We start from the raw sequence: 15361 nt of genomic DNA, 5'->3' as shown, positions 1-15361 counted from the left end.
GGGATGTGTGATATGTATAAATAGATGACCACATCCTACAGATTAACAAATGACTCTTCCGGTGTGTAAGCAAATTGCTTGCAACCTGCCATAGACATACAGGGACAGGCCACTTGTTTTGGCCAAGTACTTTCAAGGTGATTTGTGATGGCTTTGCAGCTGAGCATCCATAAGCTGTAATTGTCTAGAAGCAGCACTAATCCTAGTGAGCAGCGGATCACTTCTGTGATAGGTGCTGAATCCGCCTTTCCAGTGATTGTAGCCTATATAACACACCATTGGCGGCTGCACAATGTAATCAGCCATAAGTACATAGGCTAAACCTATAATTGTGTACCATGCAGACTTTGTTCCAACTTAGGTTCTATTATTGGTTCTGCAATGCTATCATCCACAATTTTATAGTTACTATCATGTCCTGTATAATTTCTGTGTAGATTATTATAGTAACCTGTTATTTACTCAACATGTGAAGTTCCACAGCAAACTTCCTTCAATAAATAATCATTTGTATAAAGTATAATCCTGATTTACGATTCCTTTTTTTTTTGTATACTCCTTAACATGAATTTGTTTGTCTAGTTTCCACTGATGGTGATAAGTCACAAAGCACCATGTGACTGTAAAGATGTACGTGTGCAATGTAACTTAACGTTGTTATAACTCTCTCTCTGCAGACTGCACAGTAAACTCTGGGGGGAAGCACTTGATTGCGGACATGCAGAACATTACCATCAGCCAATACGCTTGCAATGAGCAGGTCGCTGTTTCTGTAATGTGGACACCCAGCACCACAGGTATGTTACAGGGTGAAGTGCTGCAGGACCGTTGCCTGGCGGTGGGCGTGTGGGGCCAGGAACTGTTTAGTTCCATCATTGCAACTTGCAGTATTTAAAACAGAACATAGTATCTTTCTCAATGCTCTATGCACAGTACTCCTAGCCAGATCATACATTAGGCAACTGAGGGGCCCACGGTCTCTGACCCATTCTTATTTTGTGTGTCATTTTTTTAACTTCTTTTTTGAACAGAGGTAAACCTTTTTAAAGTCTGTATCATTTTGTTTTTTTCACATTTGATTACGTAAAATCCCACCTTCCCCAGAGGACAGAGATATAATATTATCAGTCTTCATAAGGGGGGCTCGTCCTGATATACAGCTAGGCAGCTAGGAAGTGACGCGACAATATCACTTTTGCAAAGAAACAAAAATATAGGGGGAGGGATTTTAAGTGCCTTTATCTCCCAACCCACCATCTAAGAAGCTTGGGGCATACTCGTTTGAAAGAGGGGGGTCCCATATTTCATTATATCCTACTATGTGCTATGGAAAATAGATGTTTGGGGAGAGGGGCCCTGGACTGCACACCCTGAATATATATATATATATATATATAATATATATATATATAATGGGAAGTGCTACCTGTGGAGACTATTGTTGTAAACACAAAAAAAAAAAAAGAATAACAGATGCACAACTCCAACATTACTCATATATAGTAATAATTATTGCAATAGAATGTTGCAAATAATAGAAGAGGTTTTGGCGTAATCTTGGCCATGGTTATGGGCCTACCCACCGCGCCCAGGTAACCTCTGGGGGTAGGTCCCTAAAAAAGAGAAAAAAAAAAGTGTTGGATAGATAAGATATAGTAAGGTGAAAAATACAGATGTGAAAATAATACATGTATATTAAACAAACAATAGAGGTGCTAAAAGTGCAAGAAAGGAAAATTTGTGTTTATAATGCTAAAGTGCAGTCAAGAGTGATGCCCTGGGGTGGCTCATCTGGGCTGATTTGGGGGTGTCCTGTACTATGGATTTCAACCCCTTTAGGGACCTACCCTCAGAGGTTACCTGGGCGCGGTGGGTAGGCCCATAACCATGGCCATGATTATGCCAAAACCTCTATTTTATTATTTGCAACATTCTATTGCAATATGTATTACTATATATAATGAGTAATGTTGCAGTTGTGCATCTGTTGTTCGTTTTTTTTTTTTAGGAAAATAGATGTTTACTGTATATGGGTGGGGGGCACTATGCATCCTATCATCCACATTATTTTAACATGTAAACGTGAGGTTATTAACATATGAAAGAGGGGAAACCCCTCTTCCAAATTATGTGGCCCCCATAGCAGATATTGGTTGGGATGTAGTAACGCTGACAAGTGGTCAACTCTCAGAAAACGGCCATTTTAGGAGGTTTGGCCGCATTTCCCATATGTGTCATTCTCTGGAAAGCGAAACTTTCCGGAGCTAGTGCCAGATAGGCAATGCTGTCTATAGATGGTGTTGCCCAATGAAGCCTGTGGAGCTCCCAGTGTCCCCCATGGGTCACGCAAGCGCTGGGCGACGGCCGCAGATGCGCAGAAACACTCCCGTGTCATAAACCTGGAAGTCCTCACACTTCAAACAACAGCTGTTATCGGAAGAGCTGTCCTTTGTGGATGTAATCGCATCTGTACATGTATACGGCATTATTAAATGCTGCTATGCACGCGGTAAGTGGTGGAATATATCTCATTCAGGATGTGATGCTTGATACATCCTGCTCATTGTCAGAAAATATCACCCAGCGCTACGTTAAAGTTTTCTGTAGATGGGGAAGTCTTCAAATGAGGGAGTCTCCTCTTTAAAACAATGTGCCCCCTCAGTAGTTATTGGGCCGTATTCAGTTAGTTTCACATCCGCAAAACTTTTTCGTCTGCCGGAGTTTTTGACTACATCGCATGTTTTGCATGTGGAAAAGTATCAGACGCGCTCATGCTATTCGCCGTCTGCAATTAGGACGCGAAAACAGCACCCCGCGAAACTGAAACAGGCGAAAAGTCCTGTCAAAAATGGGGAACAGCCTGACACCCCCCCAAAGATGCACTAACATTGGGGATCACTATAGATGCCCCCGATTAGCCCAAATGAAGGTATTTGGGGTACTTAAGTTGTGTCAATTGGTGCCAATTAGCGCATTAACATAAGTGGTGAAGAATAGCATTAAGCAATATTTTTTTGAGAAAATAACTACTCCTAGCATATTTGGGGTACATGAAAATGGGGGCTAGCATATTTGTAAGTTACTAAAGTGAAGTTTTAAATTACGTAAAAAATCCAACTTCCGCAAGCACCTGCAATCATAAAAACACCTACCCCATACTTGGAGACACCCCTGAAGTCTATTTCGCTAGTTTTTAAGTTTATCCCCCAACTTTGAACTTTTTCGCCCCCAAAATGATGGTACTTTTTTGGGGCGTTCTAAAGTATTTTAAAAACATTTTTTTGACACAGTTTATCTTTGGAGGACTGTCCCAAGGGGGTTTCCCGAAGTTTGCACCCCTAAACCGCAATTCTGCACTTTTTTCCGCCTGCTATTCATAGGCAAAACTTTTCAGCTGATTACATTGCATTGACTTTTCGCGTACACGAAAAGTCTTTGGAATTGAATACGGTGGAAACTTTCACCTGGCGAAATTACGTAATTCGCAATACTTTTCCAAGGATTCTGACTTTTCGCGTCAATTGAATACTGGCCATTGTCTGGTGATCACCAGACAATAAGTTAAACCAGGTGTAGGGAACCTTTTTTTCTGCCGACGGCCATTTTGATTATATATAACATTATTTGGGGTTCGATGCAGGCCAGGCTCCCTCCATGTGACGTCACACGGGGCGGGGCCACAAACGCAAGTGATTACAGCAATGCCTGGAGCATCCCGAGGATGCTCCAGTGGCTGTAAGGGCAGCAGTGTGACCATCTGAAAGGTCCTAATCACGCCCCAGGTGGCACTGCTGCATAGATTCTGGGTGCAGGATGCCATTCTAGGCACCCTGCTAGCCAGATGAGGCTAGCAGAAAAAAGCTCTGAGTGCCAGACCAAATGGTTTCGGGGGCCTTATACGGCCTCTGGGCTGAGGTTCCCCCTCCCTGAGTTAAACAGTACACAAAAAATACAATTTTCTACAGATGGGGGTGGGGGGGAAGGGTTCTAAAGCCCTGACCTCTCACATCTTGCACCAAATAAAAAAAAGTGATCCATCATTTAATGTGGTGGGTTGTCCGATTTATAAAGTAGTCTGGCTTGTTGGACTCCCATATTCTTCCTACACATAGTAATTGTTTAAACCAAGACCGAGAAAATGTGAAAAACAAAATGCATTTTTCTGTCAAAACCTACACCTAGTATGCTTCTTTTTTAACAATTTTAGAAAGGTGGATTATTGGTGAAACATAAATCAGAAAGTGTTTATAAGATTGTAAAAAAAAATAAAGTTTGCCTTGGTTCCCTTTCTGGAAATGTCAATTAAACTTTTTTAGCCATTTGGATTAAACATTATTTGACGTGCAAGAAACATACTTGCTGACATTATCACTGCTGCCTCCAGAGTAAGGTCAGCACAGCAGAGTGTGTGACATCGGCATAAGAGGGACATGACGCGGCATTGGGGACAGAGCGAGGGGCGTTCCATGTGAGTGCGTCTTCGTGGCCACACCCCTGCTACACAATGCCGAGACTACCAGCATTGTGAGGCAGGGGGCAGAGCCACGATGACTCGATTCAGAGCAAATCACGTCATCGTTCCTCTGGCTGCGGGAGGGGGTCCAGAAGACTTGCCCACTACTCCGGGTGGCCGGGACCACCTCCCGATTTTCTGAAGCCTACCGGCCATTCCGAGAGAGTAGACGAGTATGGCTAGAATAAAGAATAATGGTTTTAATTTTCTGAAAATATTTAGGGGTCTATTTACTAAGCGGTGTTAGGAGACAGAGTGAAAAGTGATAAGAAAGTGATAAGGTGCCAGCCAATCAGCTCCCAACTGTCATTTTTCAAACACAGGCTGTGAGGTGACAGTTGGTAGCTGATTGGCTGGCACCTTATCACTTTCTTATCACTTTTCACTCTGTCTCCTAACACTGCTTAGTAAATAGACCCCAAAGTCCTCTGAAATGACCAGATATAAAGCTGATGTTGGAATGTGGTCAGCACTAAAGGGGGGTATCCACTTAGCGATTTTACCAAGCGATTGCACGATAAATACGTTATCTTGCAATCGCTTGCAAATCGCGCATGCATCGGGCCTGTTTTGGTCGGAAACGACCAGCGATGCGCGTGCCCGCTGTTCGTTTCCGACATCTATCATTGCCCGTACATGCTGGTCAACCTGATCATCCCGTCAGGGTGAGCATGTGCAGGGATGATGGATGTGCCTAGACTGAACGAGTGAACGGTCAGTGTAGGCACATCGCTATACATGGAAACGACAGCACGATTACAATGTCGTAATCGTGCTGTTGTTTACGCGACTTTACTTTGGAAAATCACCTCAGTAGAAGGGAGAGAAAACCCTCAGCAGCGAAGGCGTTCAGGCTCTTCTGTTGTGTGAGGTTATTTCTTTGAGGGGAATTTGCTTTAAACTTAAAAATAAATAGACAAACATATGGTGTATGCAAAGAATTCAAAATGTATCTGCTGAATAGCTGTTCCATACATTTCCTTATTGGGCCATTTCAATAACCTCTCATTATTTTATGTCACAATGGCCGCCACAGCTAATTCCCCATGTAATTACCAGACATAGGAGTTATAAAAGGCACCCTAAAGCTATGATGCATTTCTTTCCAGCCGAGACTGTGAAGGAACGCATTTTCATTTACACAGTATAGCTCACTAATTGAAAGTGGTATTATCCTGCACTATGCAGTGACTGGGAAATGGTCTAGCCAACATGTGGGACTACACATCCCAGGATGACCTGTCACAGATTGGCCGGGATGTACTAAGGTTGCGGTGACCATTCCGCCAGTCACCGCAACCTTATTAATCGCATATGTACTAACATATGCGATCAGTATCGCAAAGGACAGCTCTTGCGATAAGAGCTGCCCTTTGCGAAATAGCCGATGCCAGGTGACGGGGTCTCCGTGGGACCCCGTCCCCTCCAAGCCCCGGGAGCTTCCTGCTGGTCACATGTGCAGGAAGCCCCGGGCTCATTCTCCTCCTCCCTGCACCCAGAAGAAGATTAGGAGGAGGTGGATGACCCAGGAAGAGCGCGGGCCGGCAACAATGGAGTGCAGGTGAGTGGGGGCCAGCGCTGGGCGACGGCGGCGAGCCGTCTGGAGCGGGGTGCGGTAAGAAGCCCATAGGCTTCTATAGGGTAACACCAGTTTTTCTGGCGTTACCCTACGTGCCGAAAAAAGGGTGGCCAGGGCTCGGTACATGCGGTAAAAACCCTGAAAACGAGGTTTTGACAGCATTTTTCCTTTAGTACATCCCGCCCATTTTCTGTTAGGGCCTACTAAAAACTGTGGCAGGGCATGCTGGGATGTATAGTTCCACAGCAGCTGGAGGGTCGCAGCTTTCCCATGCCTGGTCTAGCCCAGCTCCTTGACAGTTGAACAATTCTGACACAAGCGCTTATGATAAATACAGGTCTATTAGTGAGTTATTGGCTGACACCACAGCTGTACGCCACCAGATAGCAGAGAGTCGGAACTTACTTTTCAAGGTCTGCCTAGTAAAACAAACAGCCCTCTTCTTCTGTCAGCAGGGACGTGCCAAACCTGAATTGTTGAGTTTTCTCCAAAACACACAGCACAATCTATACCTGGGGAGCACATTTCTGTGTACAAAACAGACCGAACTATTATATCGCACTGTCTCCTACTATCATTCTTCATTATGCTGGGGTGCAACCCACTGATGCAGCATGTGAATCCAGGCTGGTTAAATGCTGAAACCTCTGCCAAATGTTGTCATCTTTGAGCTTCAGGACACTAAGCAGTTGTACCGCTGGCATACAGCTCTGTTTTGTCGTTGATCACATAATACTCTGTATGACACTTCCTCCTAGAAGAAAGTGAAAAACCTTTAGGGGTAGATTTATTAAAGCTTCTAAAAATGAAAAAAAAAAAAAAAGTGGTGATGTTGCCCATAGCAACCAATCTATTGTAGCTTTTGTTTCCATATCGCATCCTAGAAAATGATAGACAGAATTTGATTGGTTGTTACGGGTAACGCCACCACTTTTAATGTTAGAAGCTTTACTGAAAATACCCCTTAGTATTTATGTTTACAAGATAAAGGGTATTTTCTATTTTCCAGGAATCGAGTATCTGAAAGGGTTTCGCATTATTCTGGAGGAGCTGAAATCCGAGGGGCGGATGTGTCAGCAGATGGTGCTCAAGGACCCCAAGCAGCTGAATTCCAGTTTTAAAAAAGTTGTAAGTGATTCCAATCCAAGCGGTTTCCTCATGTCTGTTGTTTGTATGGTGATGTGTCAGACTTACTGTATATGGAGACCATTCTTATATTAATCTGAACAAAACACTTCTGCTTTGGGAACTTGATGGATTGCGGCAATGTCAGTGACACCTGTAGCTTATGAATAACAAGCCAAGCCAAAAACACTAGCTATATCATTTCAAAATATTGTTTTCTAATGAAACACTATGGAAAGTTCAGTTATATAGAATTCTGCACAAAGCAAAAAGTTGATCTGAATTGATAATCTGCCCGTTACGTTTGTGTTCCTTGTAAAGCTGTGGGCTTTACTCCCGCATGTACTAACTTTACGTACTTTGTAGGTTATGGAGACCCAGCCGTTTATGAACCTGAAATTTGAAACCGATTACTTTGTGAAAATTGTCCCCTTTCCCTCCATCAAGAATGAAAGCAACTACCATCCATTTTTCTTCAGAACCCGTAGTAAGTGCTATCATGGTTTTAATAACACTTGTTTAGTGTTTTCTTGTAATCCCTACAAGGGATGGTATTTGCACAGACACAACCCTATATGGTCTTAATACATACAAATGCACTACACTTGTAGTACAGCTTTTCCAAGTTGTAAATTGGAGTCTGTAGTTATCCAGATATTATGAACCAAAAAGCTAGTCAGCCCTTGGCAGAAGATTTTTTTTATTTATTTATTCTAAGAAATACTTTAGACATTTATCACCTAAACACATGCAGGAGCCCACGCAAAGCTGAACACATGCTCGTTTGCAAAGCATCCAGTATCTTGTATGTTTTTGTACTGCACATGCTCTGGAACCGAGCGCATGGGAATACAGGCGATGTGGAGTCGCACACATTTCAGTCGCATCTTCACTTGTGACAGAAGGGGCTGAGACGGGGCGTTCTCATGTAGGTGACGTACACTGAGGGCGTGCTGACGGAATCGCAGAGTTGTGCATAGATTTGCACGTGTCCAGGCTGATCTCTTGCATCAAATATCGGGTTGGTGCAGGTGCGCACTGTTAATGATGATGGGTATCAAACTAAGCATAGGGGCAGTTCGGCTGCAGAGATGTGTACAACTCTGTATACGGGCAAATGGTATCCGATCACATGGTCGGCAGTTACCATGTTCGCAATGTCAACATCTGAAATGTTACCATGTGAAATGTCGACATTATCAAAATGCATAGGGTTAGGCCAGGGGGAGCGGGTTAGAGTTAGGCAAAGCATGTCGGTTAGTGTTAGGCTCAGCATGTCGACCTAACATACCACCTCCCAGGCAAATATATGCATTTAGTTCCATGCATTGCTAGATACGTCCGACTTGTGTTTAACTCTGCATCAGCCCTGCAGTGTTTCCCTGAGTTGACTATGTAAGAAACATAGGGATCTATTCATGAAGCAGAGAAGAGCACTGTTTAGCTAAAATCAGGTCTCTTCTCTGCTTGTACTATTCATAGAGCTAGTTTACAGTGGAGAAGTGTATTCCTTCTCCAGCAGCACCCCTGCTCCATGCCTGTATCGCATCACCATACTATTGTATGGTGAGTGCGATTCATGAAGGAATGGAAAGCTCAGGTTCCCGTCCCCTCCTGCGGTACAGATTCCCCATCTGAGGATGGCGTTATCGGTTATCGCAAGCCGGACAGAGCAGGGAAGCTGCTGTCTGCCCGGCACTGGCTTCGCCCCTTTTCCCAGCGTCCATAGCGGCAGGTCTGACGTGACCTGCTGCTCTCGGACGCCGGGGCATGCGCAGTGAGGAGCAGGTCTGTCTTCTCGCTGCGCTAAAGGGATCGCAGATGGGCTGGACATCGCAGGAAGACGTCGGAGAGGTAAGTGTACATGAATTGCTACTAAACTTCTCTATATATCGCATCGATGTGATGCGATATATAGCGGTATCTTTTAGTAGCCACTTCATGTTCTATATGAATAGACCCCATAGGGCCAGATGTATCAAGCAGTGAAAAGTGTGGAGAAGAGAACTAATAGAGACGTTGCCCATAGCAACCAATCAGCATTGAGGTAGCGTTTATGAAGTACATTCTATAAAATGATATGTAGTAGATGATTGGTTGCTGTGGGCAACTTCTCCATTGGTCCACTTCTCCAGTCTTTTCACCATCTGATACATCTGCCCCATATGACAGTAGTATGTTTAATAAAGAACCATGCAGTTAAGCTGAAGTGGTACCTAAAATACCAGCTTTCTGCAGGTGAGTGCAGTAAGTCGGAGATTCAACACCACAAAATATTTGTTTCTACTTCAGGGTCCATAGGGTATCCACAGGATACCTTGGGGTATAGGCGTGACGTCAGTCATCGGGCACCATAGAGTTAAGCTTTCAGCCTCCCAGGATGCACTATGGTCCCCCTCCTATACCCCGCCCCCGAGCCAAGGCACCTCAGTTTAGTTTGGTGCCCGGCCGGAGTCGGGTGCACCTGTTGGAGTGGGGGCTAGAAGAGCCCCTGAAGCTTTTTCTTCATGCAGCTGTGGCTGCACATCTGGATGAATAGCATGGACAGTAAGTCCTGACGTCCATGCTGTCTTCCCTACACCCCCGCCGGTACCAGAACGCCAGTACCGATCCGGGGATGCTGGTGAGCATCTGGGGTCACAGCTAGCGGTGACCCCAGATATTCCGGACCATGGCCGGATTCAAGGGGGACAGCAGGTAAGCAGCGGGGTCCCGCGGTGGGTCCCCGCTGTCACATGGTCCAGAGTCCCCAGGCAGGGGGCTCCCTGGGGACTGGCTGCAGCGTGGAGCCAGGTATTGAACCTGCGCTTCCACTACCCCCTGGACAGCGGACCGCAGCAGAGCGGTAGCGCTGCGGCGTCCCGGGGGTTAAATGCATGCCAGGGGAGCGCGCCTTCCCTGTCTCACAGCCGGCGCCTCCCCCGCTGCACACAGCCCTCTCTGCACACTGCCGACTGGTCCTGTGGCAGCGCTCCTCCCCTAGGCCAGCCTCCTCTCTGCTCCTCGGCGGCCATCTTTCCAACGCATGGTGAACGATGCTGGAAGCGCTGGACAGAAGCATCGTGGTCTGGGTCGCCCCGCATACCTCTCCTCCGATTTGGGTCAGGTCTGTGTATGCTGCGCTGTGTCCTACCAGGCCCTGTGTCTGCGTAGTTGAGTGATCAGCGCTGTTAGTGCAGGAATTTATTTTTCTTTGCATTGTATGTGACTGTGCTAGCGCTGCTGCCTGTAACTTTTCTTCTAACTGTCAGCTTTATTACTGTCCCTGTCCTTTCTGCTAAGCCCTTGCGGTGCGGTGCTGCAGGGTGGTCTCTCGCCTATTTAATATATAATTGGTGAGAGGGGTCACATACTTGGTGCCATCATGTCTGACAGTGATTTTCCTCTCCGACTACAGTGTGCTACGTGTAAAGTACCGTTAGCGGAGGGTAGCGCGGAGGGCCTCTGCCGGCAGTGTTTGTGTATGGTGCGGCCTATTACGGTTACAGCACCGGTACAGGAGCCGCCCTGGGCTTGTTTCGCTCAGGCGCTTACAACTTTAGTGGGCCAGTTAGCTCCGCAGCCCGCGTTTACGCAGATGGGTTTGTCCCAGCAGTCAGTGGTGTCGTCACCCATGCAGTGTTTCCCACGACAATTGGTGGTACCCCACAGTCTCCCTATTTCCCCGCTCCCGGTTTCTCAGGAGCCGGCGTGGGTTAACTCCCTGACGAGTTCGGTACAGCACTTGTCGGATGTGTTGCAAGGGGAGTCTGTGATGCGGCCACATAAACGGCCGGTGGCGTCTCTGTCGGCTCCTTATGAGGATGACGAGGGGACGTCTGATGATGGGGAGATTCTGGATCCTTACGATCAGGAACCTCTCCATACTAAGGACGCTGACGCTAAGTCCAAGGTATATATTCCTGGACTTATTCGGGCAGTCCGCACAGCCTTGGTGATTGAGGACGAAGTTCCCCCAGCGGCAAAATCAAAGTATGCCTTTTTTAAAGATGTGAAGGGCGATGCCACAGTCTTTCCTCTTTCGGGTCAGTTAGTGGACCATTTAGAGGAGGCGTGGAAACAGCCTGGCAAAAGATACCAGCCGCAGAGGCGCCTGGCAGTGGCTTATCCGTTCGCGGATAATTATTTTGCAAAGTGGCAATCCCCTCCACAGGTGGATTCTCACGTGACCCGTCTTGTCCGTAGTGCCACATTGCCGATGCCATCCATGTCCTCCCTTAAGGATGCTACGGACCGCAAGGTGGAGATCTGCCTGAAGTCCGCTTATTCCCTTGCGGGGGGGGCGGCACGGCCGGCTATGGCCATTTGCTGGGTTGCAAGAGCGATGGAGTGCTGGGCGGATTCATTAGAGGCGTCTTTTGATTCCGACTGTCCGGCCGAACAGGCGGAGTTGATTGGTAATCTCCGTGATTCGGCCACTTATATCAACGAGGCGGCCTTAGACATCAGTACTCTGGTGTCTAGAATTTCTTCAGCAACGGTGGCTGCTCGTCGCACCTTGTGGCTGTGATCCTGGAAGGCGGACGCAGATTCCAAAAAGGGTTTGGAGGCGTTGCCATTTACTGGAGAAGTTCTCTTCGGTCCGGATCTGGACAAGATTGTGGCCACGCTGGCGGCAGCCAAATCGGCTTGTCTCCCGTCGGCCGCTGCTCCTTCTGGTTCTGGACCATCGTCCTTTTGGTCTTATAGGGCCCAGGGCAGGCCCAAACCACAGTCTTTTCCTCGACAGGCTGGCCCTAAGAAATCGGCCAAGCCCCGGAAGCAGGCATGGAGTACCAGATGTCCGGCCCCCAAGCCAGATGACAAGCCTGCGGCCTGACGGTCTGGGCCTCCCTTTGGGGGATCCCAAAGTGGGAGGCCGCCTGCTGCAGTTCGCCCAGTGTTGGTCGGTCACTACGACAGACACTTGGGTTCTCGAGGTGGTCTCCCACGGGTACGCCCTCTCTTTCCGGCACAGACCCCCGGCTCGATTCTTCACCACGGGTCTACCATCAGACCGGAACAAGGCTACGGAGCTGCGGAAGGTATTGCACACTATGCTCCAGGCTGGAGTTATAGTACCTGTTCCATTCTCCCAGAGGGGCCAGGGTTTCTAGTCAAATCTTTTTTTGGTACAGAAACCGAATGGGTCGTATCGTCCGATTCTCAACCTCAAGGCTCTCAACAAGTCTTTGCGGGTTCCAAAGTTTCGGATGGAGACCCTACGGTCCATCATTCTGGCGCTGGAACCTGGGGACTACATGGTGTCATTGGACATACAGGACGCTTACCTGCATGTCCCTATTCTTTTGCGCCATCAACAGTTCCTCAGGTTTGCAATCCGCAGCGACCACTTCCAGTTTCGGGCGTTACCTTTTTGCCTGGCGACAGCACCACGTGTGTTCACCAAGGTGATGGCGGTCATGGCGGCTTCTCTGCGGCTGCAGGGAGTCCGCATGTTGCCGTACTTGGACGACCTTTTATTGGTGGCAGGATCTCCAGAGCTCCTTCTACGCCAATTGGACCTGACCATTGCGCTACTGCAACGGCACGGCTGGCTAATCAACTGGCAGAAGTCCACTCTAATCCCGTCTCGGCGGATTCTGCACCTCGGAGCCTTATTGGACTCAGAACAGCAAAGGATCTTCGTGACGGGGGAAAAGATCTCTGCTTTACAGTCGAGGGTGCGCAGTTGTCTGCACAGCCGCCGGGTGTCTCTACACTCGGCGATGAGGTTACTGGGCTCCATGGTGTCTGTGTTCGACATGGTGGAATATGCCCAGTTTCACTCCAGACCTCTGCAGCACCTGATCCTGTCCAAGTGGAACGGGCTGTCTCAGTCTCTGAAGTCCCAGACGATTGTGCTCACCCCGGAGGTTCGCCTGTCCCTTGCCTGGTGGTTACAGACGACCCATCTCAGCAAGGGACATCCGTTCTGGGTTCCAAATTGGGTCCTGTTGACAACGGACGCCAGTCTTCGGGGCTGGGGAGCAATTTCGGGTCCACACTTGTTCCAGGGCAGGTGGACGCCGACAGAAGCGGAGCTTCCAATCAATATCTTGGAACTCCGTGCGGTCTTCAATGCTCTCCATCAGGCACATCGGGTTCTCCAGGGTCGTCCGGTACAGGTCCAGTCGGACAACGCTACCACCGTGGCCTACATAAACAGGCAAGGAGGAACCCGAAGTCGGGCCGCTCTCGTGGAGGTCTCTTGGATCCTGGTATGGGCGGAGCGCAATCTTCCGGCCATATCAGCGGTCTTCATCCTGGGAGTGCTAAATTGGGAGGCGGACTTTCTAAGTCGCCAGGACGTTCATCCGGGGGAATGGTCCCTGCACCCGGACGTTTTTCAACTGCTGGTGGACAGATGGGGTCTTCCAGAGATCGACCTCATGGCGTCCTGGCACAACAACAAGTTGCCGGTGTACGGGTCTCGCACAAGAGACGAAGGGGCGTCTCTGGTGGATGCTCTGTCCGTCCGGTGGACGTTCCGGTTCGCATACCTGTTCCCCCCGGTCTCCCTTCTTCCACGGGTAATCCGGAAATTCAAACAGGAAGGAGGGACGCTCCTGTTGATAGCTCCCGCGTGGCCCAGACGGCACTGGTTCTCAGACCTTCAGGGTCTGTCCGTGGACAGTCCTCTGCGGTTGCCGCTACGACCTGACCTTCTGTCACAGGGTCCTTGTCTTCACCCGGACCTGACTCGGCTGTCTTTGACGGCGTGGCTGTTGAGACAGCCATGCTGAGGTCCAGGGGGTTTTCCAGCTCTGTGGTGCGTACCATGTTACGAGCTCGGAAGCCGTCTTCCGCGAGGATATACCATCGCGTGTGGCATACGTTCTTCCAGTGGTGTCGACCGAGAGGTTATGCACCGCGGGAATTTCGTCTGTCTCTGATACTCGCCTTCCTACAAGCGGGACTAGATCATGGGCTTCGCCTTGCTTCTTTGAAGGTACAGGTTTCGGCCCTGTCTGTCTGGTTTCACCGTAGGATTGCTACAATCCCGGATGTGCCCACCTTTATGCAAGGTGTTCTCCGCATTCAGCCGCCCTTTGTTCCACCTGTGGCGCCTTGGGATTTGGCTGTGGTCCTGAGGGCTCTCCAGGGACCGCCGTTTGAACCACTGGGCTCAGTGGATCTTAAATGGCTAACAGCTAAGACTGTTTTCCTTCTGGCTATTGCTTCGGCCAGACGTGTTTCTGATTTAGGGGCTCTTTCTTGTAAACCCCCTTTCTTGGTTTGTCATGGGAACAGGGCAGTGCTCCGTACTCGGCCCGAGTTTCTTCCCAAAGTTGTTTCCCAGTTTCATGTTAACGAGGAAATCGTTGTTCCGGCCTTTAACTCACCTGGTCTGTCAGTGGGTGAGGTCTCTTTGGATGTCGTGCGGGCCTTAAGGACTTATGTTGACCGCACTTCTTCGTTTAGGAAGTCGGACGCCTTGTTTGTCCTCTATGGCTTCCGTAAAAAGGGTTGGCCTGCTTCAAAGCAAACTTTGGCAGCCTGGACCCGTATGGCTATTTCTGAAGCTTATCTTCATGAAGGCCTGCCGGTTCCTTCTTCTGTGAAGGCTCATTCCACTAGGTCTGTGGGTCCTTCGTGGGCAGCTCGACGTGGTGCCTCTGCAGTCCAGATCTGCAAGGCTGCTACGTGGTCCTCTGTCCATACCTTCGTGAGGTATTACAGGTTTGACACCTTCGCCTCTCAGGATGCTTCCTTCGGGCGGCGGATTCTCCTTTCTGCACAGGAGCGTCCCCACGCTTAAAGGATACTGCTTTGGGACATCCCCAAGGTATCCTGTGGATACCCTATGGACCCTGAAGTAGAAAATATGAGATATGGTAAGAACTTACCCTTGGCATCTCTATTTCTACGAAGTCCATAGGGTTCCACAGGACTCCCGCCCTGTCGCACCTGTGCTGCAGATGGGCTTTTGCTCTGGTCACCGGTTTTTCCGTCTCCCTCTGGTGAGAATGTGATTCTTGTGTGTGTCCAGATCTTTTTTCTCTCTCTTCCTTCTCCTCCTCCGGCCTATGGCTTGGTAACTAACTGAGGTGCCTTGGCTCGGGGGCGGGGTATAGGAGGGGGACCCTAGTGCATCCTAGGAGGCTGAAAGCTTAACTCTATGGTGCCCGATGACTGACGTCACACCTATACCCCAAGGTATC

The 15361-nt window shown here is 48.6% G+C and overlaps 1 protein-coding gene across 4 annotated transcripts in view; it reads left to right on the top strand.

Moving 5' to 3' along the window:
• The window catches only part of IL17RD (interleukin 17 receptor D), a 102788-nt gene that overhangs the window by 64523 nt on the left and 22904 nt on the right, over positions 1 to 15361 (top strand). For all 4 annotated transcript variants that reach the window (XM_088472675.1, XM_088472677.1, XM_088472678.1 and 1 more), the window contains 3 exons: positions 678 to 797; positions 7102 to 7220; positions 7584 to 7704. In XM_088472675.1, the coding sequence (XP_088328801.1) occupies positions 678 to 797; positions 7102 to 7220; positions 7584 to 7704 (360 nt within the window). The remainder of the gene's footprint in view (positions 1 to 677; positions 798 to 7101; positions 7221 to 7583; positions 7705 to 15361) is intronic.

The sequence above is a fragment of the Taudactylus pleione genome, unplaced genomic scaffold (genome assembly GCF_031769625.1).
Source record: "Taudactylus pleione unplaced genomic scaffold, aTauple2 ptg000128l, whole genome shotgun sequence".
NCBI lineage: Eukaryota > Metazoa > Chordata > Amphibia > Anura > Myobatrachidae > Taudactylus > Taudactylus pleione.
This window is presented reverse-complemented; position numbering and strand designations above follow the sequence as displayed.